Genomic DNA, 13052 nt, shown 5'->3' on the forward strand with positions numbered 1-13052 from the left:
TGAATTTGAAAGTACTTGAAAACCAATAAATTGCTACATTTAAACATTTAAACATGCTTAAACAATCATAATAATCATGAATAAAATCAAAAATAGCCATGAACCTCATCAAATTTTCGAAATTAAAAGATGTCAGATAGCTCAGGATAAAAAATATGAACTTCTAAAATCAAAAGATTTGATGAAGAAACTTACCTCAATCACGTAGAAGGATGTTTGGTGATGCTAAAAATGCAAAAAGCCCTATGAAACAACCTCCAATTGACCTCCAATTGAAGAAATTGGAGTTTAAGAACCCTAACCTTCAATGCTTCAAAAACCTGATTTTAAGTGTTTTTCTTGAATTTTAATCGGTTAAAAAGGTTGTATGAAGCTCAAAAGGTGTTGGGGTGATGATTTCTAGCAAGATTATGGAGTAAAAATGAAGATTTGTGAGGTGGGTAGAAGAGAAGAAGGAAAAACGCGGCTGAAAAATTAAAAAGAGAGGGAAAAAATGAAGCTGAAATCGCGTTTCTGAAGGCTATATTCAGACACACAAAACGCGACTCAAAACGCGCCTTCAACTCGCGTTTCTAAAATCGCGTTTTCTTCCCAAATCTTGCAGCACTTAAAACGCGACTGTGTTTGAAAACGCGACTTAGAGTCGCGTTTCATAAGTCGCGTTTTTGAGTCTTGATCCAGGCTTGAAAACGCGATTTCCATTAAAACGCGACTTTGGGTCGCGTTTTGAAGGCGCGTTTTCTTTTCTGCAGTTGCAGAATTGAAAACGCGATTCTGAGAAACGCGACTTGTAGTCGCGTTTTCTTTGAAAACGCGTTTTCTGCTTCGATTTTTAGCAGAATTTCAACTTTTGAAAAATTACAAAAGGTACCCCAATGACTCAAAATGCACCATAGATCATTTGTTTGCCAATTTTAATGACTGGAACAAATGTAAAACATTAAAAACATGCATTTTACCCCTTTATAATGAATCAAAAACACCTTTAATGCAAATCGAGGGGTTGAGTTGCTTGATCAAAGTTTGCCCTTTTCACCTCAAATGGTCATTCTTGCTTCCATTTGCCAACCCTATCACACAAAAACAACAAATTAACTAAAACACTTATTCAAACCACAAAATCACACCAATTTAACACATATAACATAAACATTGGGTTGCCTCCCAATTAGCGCTTTTATTTATAGTCGTTGGCTCGACTCACACATTCAGTTTCTTAATTTGAAGAAGAGTCGCCCAAAAGACATATGAGTCCTTTGGGTACGATTTCACCTGCCAAGTAGGGTTTCACTCGTTGTCCATTGACCTTAAACCTTTCATTTCTTGAATTTGCCAATTCAACCGCTCCATAGGGAAATACTTGAGTGACTTCAAAAGGTCCAGACCACCTTGACTTTAATTTTCCTGGAAATAACCTCAGGCGTGAATTGAATAAAAGCACTTTTTGCCCTACCTGAAATTGTTTAGGAATAATGTGCTTGTCATGCCAATATTTGATCTTTTCTTTGTAAATTTTGGCATTTTCATATGCATGTAACCGGTGTTCCTCCAATTCACTCAGCTCAAGTAATCTCCTTCCACCTGCAAGATTAAAATCTATATTAATTGCTTTAATAGCCCAATAAGCTTTATGTTCAATCTCTACAGGTAAGTGACAAGCTTTTCCATAGACTAAACGATACGGCGACATCCCTAAAGGAGTCTTAAATGCCGTTCGGTAAGCCCATAGTGTGTCATCTAGCTTTGTAGCCCAATCCTTGCGTGATTTATTCACAGTTTTTTCCAAAATGAGCTTTATCTCACGATTAGCTAGCTCCGCTTGTCCATTGGCTTGAGGATGGTACGGGAGTGATGTCTTGTGCCTACAGCCATATTTAAACAATAAGGAATCCAGTTGTTTGTTACAAAAATGTTTTCCTTCATCACTTATTATGGCCTTAGGTATACCAAACCTGCAAAAAATGTTCTTTTTAAGAAACCTAAGTACAACCTTAGAGTCATTAGTGGGTGAAGCGACTGCTTCTACCCATTTAGAAACATAATCCACTGCTACTAAGATGTACTTATTATTAAAAGAACTTGGAAATGGTCCCATAAAGTCTATACCCCATATATCAAATAATTCAACTTCTAAAAAGGTAGTTAGGGGCATTTCATTCTTTCGAGATATATTTCCAGTTCTTTGGCATGCATCACAATTTTTAACATATTCCCGAACGTCTCGATACATGGTTGGCCAATAAAACCCTGATTGCCATACCTTTGCTGCAGTCTTTGAAGTGCTAAAATGACCACCTGTTTCAAGATTATGACAATGATATAAAATATTACGTACCTCATTTTCTGGAATACATCTTCGTACCATACCATCGGCACAATGTTTGTACAGCAATGGTTCCTCCCAAAAGTAACTCTTCACATCATGCAAAAATTTCTTCCTTTGATGATAATTAAGCCCTTTTTGAATTTCCCCACTTACCAAATAATTAGCGAAATCTGCATACCATGGAGAGTTGCTAAGTGCTAGGACAAACTCATCCGGAAAATTCTCTTGGATCGGAACTTGATCTTTGACTGGGATATATTCCAAACGTGATAGATGATCTGCAACTAAATTCTCCGATCCCTTTTTGTCTTTTATCTCCACATCAAATTCCTGCAATAAAAGAATCCACCGAATTAGTCTTGGTTTTGCATCTTTTTTACGTAACAAATATTTAAGAGCCGCATGGTCCGTATATATAATAACTTTAGATCCTACTAAATAAGATCTAAATTTATCCAAAGCAAATATCACTGCCAATAGCTCTTTTTCTGTAGTTGCGTAATTGAGTTGTGCCTCGTTTAGCAACTTGCTAGCATAGTAAATGACGTGCAACCGTCCTTCTTTCTTTTGTCCCAAAACTGCTCCAACCGCATAATCACTTGCATCACACATCAATTCAAATGGTAGTGACCAATCGGGCGAAGTTATAATTGGGGCTGAAATCAATTCCTTCTTCAACCTTTCAAATGCAACCAAACAATTGTCATCAAATTGAAAAGGGGTATCTTTACATAATAAATCACATAATGGTTTTACTATTCTAGAAAAATCTTTAATAAAACGTCTATAAAAACCAGCATGTCCTAAAAAACTTCTTATCCCCTTGACATTGCTTGGGGGTGGCAATTTTTCGATGACTTCTATTTTGGCTTGATCCACCTCAATTCCCTTGGAGGAAATCTTGTGTCCTAAGACAATTCCTTCTTTTACCATAAAATGGCATTTCTCCCAATTCAGTACAAGATTTGTTTCCTCGCATCTCTGCAAAATCAATTCCAAATTATGAAGACAATGGTCAAAAGATGAACCATACACAGAAAAATCATCCATAAATATCTCCATAATTTTTTCAATATAATCCGAAAAAATAGCCATCATGCATCGTTGAAAAGTTGCAGGAGCATTGCATAAACCAAATGGCATTCTTCTAAAGGCAAAAGTGCCATAAGGACATGTAAATGTGGTCTTTTCTTGATCCTCTGGAGCTATAGCTATTTGGTTATATCCTGAAAAACCATCAAGAAAACAGTAAAATTCATATCCAGCTATTCGCTCCAATAATTGATCAAGAAATGGTAAGGGAAAATGATCTTTTCTTGTTACCGTATTTAACTTACGATAATCAATACACACTCTCCACCCTACCACAAGTCTAGATGGAATTAATTCATCATTTTTACCCATGATTGTAGTCATTCCACCTTTCTTTGGTACCACATGAATTGGACTAATCCAAACACTATCTGAGATAGGAAAAACTATACCTGCGTCAAGCCACTTAAGAATTTCATTTCTTACCACCTCTTTCATATTTGGATTGAGTCTTCTTTGTGTTTCCACCACTGGTTTGCAATCATTCTCCAATAAAATTCGATGCATGCATATAGAAGGACTTATACCTTTAATGTCTGAAATTGTCCATCCAATTGCCTTCTTACGCCTCCTTAGAACTCTTAGCAATTTAGTACACTGCTCATCATCAAGGTCAGCACTAACAATTACAGGTAAAGTGCTATTCTCTCCAAGAAATTCATACCTTAGATGAGTTGGAAGTGGCTTAAGCTCTAACCTTGGAGGTTCAATTTCTGAAGGTTGTGAAAACCCTTTTCCTTGGCCAAGACTCTCGTATACATTACCCCGTTTATAAGGTGCTTGAAAATTCAAATACTTGACCAATTCTTCAATTTCTTCAGAATCTCCATCTTGCATACCTGAACTCATTAAACAATACTCAAGAGGATCGAAGTCAAAATTGACTTGGCTCAGCTCTTGAGTTAGTTTTTCAATTGTGCCGATAGAATATGCATGATCGGTAAAAGAAGGGTATTTTTCCATTTCATGCAAATTAAACTCTACCTCTTCTTCACCTATTTGAAACTTGAGTTTGCCATTTTTAACATCAATAATAGTACCTGCAGTAGCTAAAAACGGTCTACCAAGAATAATTGGCATAGATACATCCTCTTCCATATCTAACACCACAAAATCCACTGGAATGATAAATTTTTGAACTTTTATCAATACATTTTCCAACACTCCTAATGGATGTCTAATAGACCTGTCCGCTAACTGCAAGGTAATATTAGTTCGTTTAAGTTCATGCAAACCTAGTTGTCTAGCCACCGTTAAAGGAATCAATGATACACTAGCACCAAGATCACATAATGCTTTAGAAAAATTAATACTACCTATGGTGCAAGGTATAGAGAAACTTCCTGGATCCTTCAATTTCGGTGGTAGTTTATTTTGTATAATTGCACTACACTCCTCCGTTAATGCTATTGTCTCGCAGTCTTCCAACTTCCTCTTTCGTGTCATGATTTCTTTGAGAAATTTCGCATAAGATGGAATCTGCAATATAGCATCAGCAAAAGGAATGTTAATGTGCAATTGTTTGAACATTTTAACAAATTTTTCAAAATCTTTATCAAACTTATTCTGTTTTAATCTTTGAGGAAATGGAACCGCAGGAGGTATTGGAATGTTAGTGGAAGATGATGGCTGTGTTTCTCTTGGATTCTGCCGACTATTTCCCTCCATAGTTGCCTCTTGGTTCCTCTGTTTTTCAGCATTTTCTTCACTCTCATCCTTCTTACCTCCGCTCACTGGAGGATCTTCCAATTGTTTACCACTACGAAGAGTAATGGCCTTAACATGTTCTTTAGGATTGACCTCAGTTTTGCTAGGTAATTCCCCTTGATTTCGATTATTCAAGGAACTAGCAATTTGGCCAATTTGAACCTCTACATTTCTGTACATGGTAGTGAGTTGATCCAATCTCCCTTCTACTCGTTCAAATCTGTCCGAGGTAACTTTAGCCAGTTTTTCCACCGCAATCTCCCAACCAGGTTTAGTTTCGGCTTGTGGTTGCCTTGATTGGAACCCTGGTGGGTTTGCTGGTCTGGATTGATTTCCTTGGTCCTTCCATCCAAAGTTTGGATGATTTCTCCACCCCGGATTGTAAGTATTCGAGTAGGGATTATTTTGAGCATTTCTGTTGTAATTATTGACAAATTGTACCTGCTCAGAATCAACGCACTCATTAGTATCATGTTCACCTCCACATAAAGAGCAACAAGCTATATGAGCATTAGATGCACTAGGGCCAACTCCACCTTGTCTACTTAATAGCTTCATCACATTATTCATTTGAGCACTCAGCATATTGAGAGTGTCCATTTCTATCATACCTGCATGACGTCTTGTATTACCTCTCTCATTGGCCCATTGGTAGTTATTTGCTGCCATTTCTTCTATCAAATTATGAGCTTCTTGGGGTGATTTACCCATTAAAGCTCCACCTGCGGCTGCATCAATCATAGTTTTAGTGGAGAAAGATAAACCATTATAAAAGGTTTGTATAATCAGCCATTCGGGTAGTCCATGGTGTGGACATTTCCGTAACAAATCTCTAAACCTTTCCCATGTTTCATATAATGATTCTCCTTCCATTTGACTAAAACCAGTGATATCCATTCTTAGCTTAGCAGTCTTACCGGGTGGAAAATACTTATTCAAAAATGCCCTTGATAAATCATCCCATGTGGTAAAAGTGTTAGGAGCATGAGAATGTAGCCAAAGTTTGGCCTTATCTCTCAATGAAAATGGGAACAATCTTAGCCGTATAGCCTCATCACTAACTCCATTCATTTTAATTGTATCACAAATTTCCAAAAAATGTAGTTAAGTGTGAATTAGGATCTTCTACTGCATTACCTGCAAATTGAGATTGTTGAACCATTTGGATCAGTGATGGTTTAATCTCAAAGTTGTTAGCATTTACAGTAGGCCTTACTATACTTGTTTGAGATCCTTGTGTTCCCGGTAGAGCAAAATCTCGTAGAACTCGCCTATTTGCTTCATTTTCGGCCATCTCTTCTTCAAATGGTAGTTCTATCAAAATTTCCTCTATCGGTTGCCAAATCTCTTGTTCCTCTTGCTGTTGTGTGTGCCTCCTTTGTCTACGTAGTGTCCTCTCAATTTCTGGATCGACAGGTACGACTTCTCGAGACTCCCGGTGCATACACTACAAACAGAAATAAGGGATATTATGCAACTTCAATTGTCAAAAACTGATTACAAAATAAGATTAAATATAAAAAAAATAATACTGTCTAAATTAATAAAGATGATTAGGCTCTAATATTGCCGCTCCCCGGCAACGGCGCCAAAAACTTGACGGGATTTTTTTTATCAATGCAAGTTTAATTCCGATTTTACACCCGTTGGACTGCAAGTATACAGGTCGTAATTGTAGTACAAGATGTGTATCGGGTCGATCCCACGAGGAGCAATTAAAACAATTATTAGATACTAATTTACTCTATTATTTAGACTTACAATTAATTTGAGCAGAAATTTCAGAATGTAATTCAACTACAAAAATTCTTAACTAGATAAATGCAATTTCACAAAAGGAATAGAATTCACTAAATATTAAGATCTAGGGATGTAGATTCCACTTATGATTCAAAAGATCTAAAATGAATTAATTCAACACTTGTTACTGCTCTTGTTTAACCAAGAATTCATTTCCAGAAATACCAAAATCACATTCTCATGATGATAATGGGTTAAAACAGATTAGTTTTTCCTAATCTCTTGGTAAATACTAAATATGTTCTTATTTACACATGAAATGCAGATTTCATCCACTTGAATGTATTTCTATTCTCATGAATATACAACTCAAGTTTTACTTGTGTCATTCCATTATTTTTACCATTTCTCAATGAGTAAAAACAACTATAAACCTGCCATTGGTGATCAAGCAACAACAAGTAATCCAACATACACAAGTAGATAAGTTAATACAAGACATAACAAGCATAAATCACAATCACTTCATATCATTTGGCCATAAGCTTCATCTACTCCCTAGATAAAGGAAATTAGCTACTCATGAATGATGAAACACTCATAACTTCATTAATGCAAATCATCATAAATTTACAAATACAAAAAAAGTAAAGAAAGTCTTAGCCAAGATATGGTGAAGCCTTCCAAAAATCTCCTTGTCTTGAACTTAGATGATTACAAGATGAAACCTCAATTGTCCCTTGCAAGTACCTAGCTAGAGAGACTATGTTTTTCTGTCAGAAACTAAGCTACGAATGGTGTTTTTTTTTATCTCTCCCCATATCTCTGCATAAAAAACACTCAAATGCTCCATTTTTCCAAGTCAAATTCTATCCTTTGATTCCCAAATCTCCACTTTGTTAGCATAGTCAAAAACCAATATTTTTGACTTGAAAATAAGCCACTTTTCTTGCCCTTTTGTCTTCTGAAGCATGTGCACCGAATTCCCTTGCATCTTATAGCTGGAAAGTGGTATGAACACAAGAGAATTGGCTGAGTCAAATTGCAGAATTTCGGCTATAAAACGCGCCTACACAAAACGCGGTTACAAGTCACGTTTTGTGTACTCGCGTATTCACTTTGGCCTTACTTCATCTGCGATTTTCTCTATCATAAAGGCCGAACTAGCTTTTGTGCAAAACACAAAAGTTGTAGCCCTTTGAGTTAGCTTTCCAATGCTTCAAGAATCATCCAAATCGGAGCTTTGTAGCCTGAGATATGATCGAAATACTGTCACCTGTTCAAACCTCTGTTTTAACTTCCGACCACAGGGTGCAGCTTCTGTATTCCAACGTTTTGCCCATGAAGATGGCAGAAATGGATTTCGATGTCTTCATACGAATTGTAGGTCTCTTTCTTAGCTTTAAAATGGTATAAACATCACCTCAATCCGATAAGTGTAGCTCCAGATATGGTCAAAATACTGAAAAGTGTCAAAACTGACTTGTATTGCATTTCCTCACTTGAACGTTTTTCACTTCATTCTTCTTGTTGCCACTTAAATTCATCACCAAATCTCTATTTTTCACCTCAATTGACCTCCTTTGGTGATTGATTCATTATTCCTGCATAAAAATGAAGTTTTTACTATTAAAATCAATAGAAATGCAATATTATCCACTTTTACCAAAAATATATAATTTTACCAAAAACCTCTTTATTTTAATTATAAAACTAAATAATCAACTCAAAATTAACTAATAAAATGCACTTAAAAATACGTAAAATAAACTCTTATCAATCATTTACAATGAAACTTATGAAAATATAAAAATTACCCTTATTTAAAAATTAAAATAGTTGAAGTGATCAAAATATATAAACATAATATTATAACAGTCTAACATTGTATGGTTTTAAACTTTTCCATATAACCCCTTTATGATTTAGTACTTTACCATATACCCCCTTGTGATTTTCAAAATATAAACATAACCCCTCTGTGGTTAATAAATTATTTTCAACTTTATATAAGAGTATTTTTGACATTTTAGTTGACTCTATTATATAATATAAATTCTGTTATTTTAACACTTTAATCCAAACTATGAAGCAGTTATCTATAGTTTTTGAAATCATAGGGGGGTTATGTAAAAAAGTACTAAACTACAGGGGGTAAAGTGTAATTTGCCCTATAAGAACCAACGACAAGCTATGTAAAACAAACAAAGCAGTGTACAGTTGAGGTAATCATTACAGATACAATAATCAAGCAGAGGGTATTACATACTGATCAAGCTGACGCTAAAGACCATTCTATTTTGATGGTTTGTTAAACAGCAGATTCCTATTGTGATGAGATTCATAGGAGCGGTAGCAAAGCAGAAAATAGAAAAGGTTGATGAAACCTAAGATGGCAAGCAGCCAGTAGTAGTAGTCAAGGTGACCTTCATTCAGGTTGTTGGCCAACCAGCATGCTTTACCCCCAGAACCAGTAATGCTATTGACAAAATTCATCAGAAGACTCCCAAACAGGTTAGCCAGAGCCGATCCAAATGTGTAAATTGCTACTCCAATACTGGACATGCTCTTAGGGAACTCCATGCAAAAGAATTTCAAAGTATGACACTTTAGTACTTGAAGCACAAATTCTGTCCCACGTGAGTAAGACTTGCTTCACTTTAGTCCTTAAAATATAAGACTGGGCCAGCTGGAGTCAACCGAATAGGCCTCCAAAATTTAGAGTTGAGCATTGTAGATTATTGGATTGGAATTAACTTGGACTCCAATATAAGACCAAATTTAATTACGAATCGAGCTTGAACTTAATTAGGCTCAATTCAATTGAAGTTCACCCAAAAATTTAGTATATAAAATATATGTTTTATATATTTTTATTTGTAATTATGTATATTATTGTATAACTATGACTATTATAATCTATATATATATTATAATTTTTGTAATCTTAAAATATTATATGAACATTATGGGCTTGTTCTTGTTGATTATTTTAGCTGGTTATAGACTTTGATTTTAGATAGTTAGTTTTTTATTTTTTGTTTGCATTTATATTTAGTTTATATATTTTGAATAGCTAAAAATATTATATTCAATATGTATCAAAGAGTAGCTTTTTGTTGATTTTCATTAAACATTATAATAGTTCTCATAATCAGATTTTACAAAATCTAAAACAAATGACAACAAAACATATGCATAACTATAAATTCATCGTGAACTTAGGTTGAGCACGAATTAGGCCTAAAGTCCTAATATCTTTGTAATCTGCGTATGAGCCTCACATTGTGAGTTTAAAGTCCAAAAGCAAGAAATTTTACCTTTTTGTGAGTTCAGTTTGGGCTTGTTGAAACTTGACTCACATGTCTAGCACAACCCTACTAAAGTATAAAAAGGGTCTCTTTTTACATATTTTTTAGTATAGTTTAAGGTTTTAGATAAAATACACAAATACACAATAAATTAGATAATCAAATACTACTTTTTTGAGTTTTTAACCATTTTTTCATATAATTATTATAAATAATTCATTTATTATTTTTTATATTAGATTCCTGTGCATAGCATTGGTCAAAATACAAGTAATAGTACTATTAATAGTAATAGTGACGGAAATATTAGTCTTTTCTAACAATAATGATGCTAAAAAAACATATATAAAGGTTCCCTTATGGGCACCCACGAAGGAAGTAGGGTGGACTGAGGTAGGGGGAGGGAGTTCTATGACAACAGAGCAGGCTTTGAAACGCGTCCGTTGCCATCCTAAATGTAGGTTTGCAAACATAGTTGCTGCTTTAGAAAGTTTGGCAACAAGCCAACAACTTGATAGTTTGATTGTTGTTTAGTTCTCCATCACAGGTTTGCTCCCAATTATAGTATCGGTCAAATAAACAACTACTTGTTTGTTTCGTTTCTGGATGGTATGATGATGAGTTTCCTCCATCTGCCATGTTTCTGCAAAAAGAATTAGTTAGTTTATCTTTAATTTTTTAGAAAAGGGTAGGAGGCCATTAGGATCAAGAAATTGGGGTATTATACCCTCAGTGACGGTTATGTAAGGAACAAGTTGGTTGATAAAGGATACTCGTAAAATGACAGTATTGATTAGGTCACTTGAATTTTACCTATATTGAATCCTATTTCGATTGTATTATATGTTTAAAAATTATCTCTAATTTTAAATAACTTTAAAAAACAACTAATCTTATCTTAATAATTTCTGCTTTTATCAAATTATTACATAGAACTATAGTAAAATCTTTTGCAAATCACAATTATTGAAAATTTACATATTCCATAAATTACTACCTTTCACCACCATATCATTGATTAGTATTCAAATCATTCATCATCTTTTCCCTTCTTGTTATTATCTTCTAAAATACAAACTTTTATTATCTAAAAAAATATTTATACAATAAAGAATATCCACCAAGTTTTTAATATGGGGTACATTATTTGATGTATACTATTATATTACGATGAAAGTATGTAAAGAAATTTTTAAAAATTAGTAAATAATTGAACATTAAGAATACATTAAGTTTTTAAAGTTAATATGAATGAACATGTAGGATTGTTGTTAATTTTTGTATTTAAATTATTCATATTTGTATAAATTCACAATAAATATAAAAAAACAGACTGTGCTAAGACACAAACAAAATTCTAGTTATGTAATAAGTAAGAAGAATAATCAATTGCAAAGTACGATGTGTTTCATCTCGGTCTAACCACCTCCCTGAATTTTGGTGATTAACCCTAATTTTAAACATGTACTACTTTCCTATTTATTATTAAGAATCCCAATTGCATACTCCTTGGTTTTTTTATACAAAAGTTTGATTGGAAATAATTTGTACAGCACTGACCTAGCTAATGCATGTTGGAATTGCTTGGTTTTATAACCCCAATAATTGCACGCTTGCATCTTCCATGACTTCACCTATCGAAAGTCGAAGGTTTTGCATCACATTTTGCTTAAACAATTTATCTAAAACATATCAAATTGGCCTTCGAATTGAGGACGTTAGACTAAACCATAGAGATAAGGTGAAGGATTTTTTTTTTTGCGATTTTCCTTACCGGAATAGGGTGAATTTGCTCATATGTCCTTCAGCTTTTATGAACATTTTGCTTTGTTCTCAACTTATATCAAAGGACGGTATTACCAAAATAGAAACCAAGTTTCAGATACTAAATACAACAATTATCATAATTAGCATCACAGTTTCTTAATTAATATAGCCACTATTTAATAAGAAGTGCTTTTTTTATTTTTTATTTTTTTCCCAATGGAGATTTTAAACCTCACAAGAAGAAGAAAGAGGAGGAAATGATTGACAATCAATCAAAGATCTTGCAATTGACTCGTTTGTTTGAAAAAAAAATTAACTAGTAAGTAGTAGCATATAACATGGCTGAATTGTCTGGGTCGGGAAAAGACAAGGCTGAACATATCCACCATTATCCAAGTGCAGCCCATTTTAACTTGGGCTTAGTTTTTTGGACCCCCATATCAAACAAAGCCAATCTATGTAGATGGCTTGGACCTAGTCACGGATATTAAAAGGCCCATCTCTTATGAAATATAGGATAAATTACTTATTACCCTCAATGCAGATTTACATAATACTAGATAAACCTCTTAAAGTTTTAAAATAGTCATATAACCCTCGTGGTTTTATGTAAATTGTAAAGTAGAAAATAAACGGAATGTACAACCAATTACAGCATTTATACCAAACACATTTTAAAAGAACATGTGATAAAGTCTTAATATCCATATAACACCCTTATAATTTGTATAAATATTCACTTTAATCTCTTGTGATTTTTATATTTATCCACATAATTTTCCTATACTATTATACAAGGTTTTAGGGGAGGGGGGAGGAAGGAGAGGAGGAAGATGGAGGAGAGAAAGAGAGAGGGGGAGAAAGGAAAGAAAGGGGAAAAAAAAAGAGAAGAGTCATCGGGCCTTGATGCTAGCGCCGGTGGAGTGGCGGTCGGTGGCGGCTATTGGTGGAGGTAGTGGTAGAATGAGTTGTGGGGAGGTAGAAGAAGAAAGAAGGGAAAAAATTTTTGTATGTGTTTGGGCATTTGTGGTATGCATTTTTAAAAAATTTGTAGAGTTTTTTGAGATAATTGTAATTAAAATTTTTAAAAAAACTCGTAATCAAAAAAC

At 34.2% G+C, this 13052-nt stretch overlaps 1 protein-coding gene and 1 non-coding gene across 2 annotated transcripts; one reads left to right on the forward strand and one right to left on the reverse strand.

Annotated features, from left to right (window-relative positions):
* Window positions 1-1216: 1216 nt before the first annotated feature.
* On the reverse strand, window positions 1217-5725 carry LOC140009969 (uncharacterized). Its single transcript, XM_072056321.1, has 6 exons — window positions 5012-5725; window positions 3811-4897; window positions 3460-3552; window positions 2480-2574; window positions 2261-2295; window positions 1217-1862 (listed from the first exon to the last, which is right to left on the reverse strand). The coding sequence occupies exons 1-6, from the start codon at window positions 5723-5725 to the stop codon at window positions 1217-1219; spliced, it is 2670 nt and encodes an 889-aa protein (XP_071912422.1).
* A 199-nt stretch (window positions 5726-5924) lies between these two features.
* On the forward strand, window positions 5925-6031 carry LOC140010080 (small nucleolar RNA R71). Its single transcript, XR_011817347.1, has one exon. It is a non-coding gene; the product is annotated as a small nucleolar RNA R71 (small nucleolar RNA).
* Window positions 6032-13052: the final 7021 nt, after the last annotated feature.

This window comes from Coffea arabica, chromosome 6e (genome assembly GCF_036785885.1).
Source record: "Coffea arabica cultivar ET-39 chromosome 6e, Coffea Arabica ET-39 HiFi, whole genome shotgun sequence".
In the NCBI taxonomy this organism is placed as follows: Eukaryota; Viridiplantae; Streptophyta; class Magnoliopsida; order Gentianales; family Rubiaceae; genus Coffea; species Coffea arabica.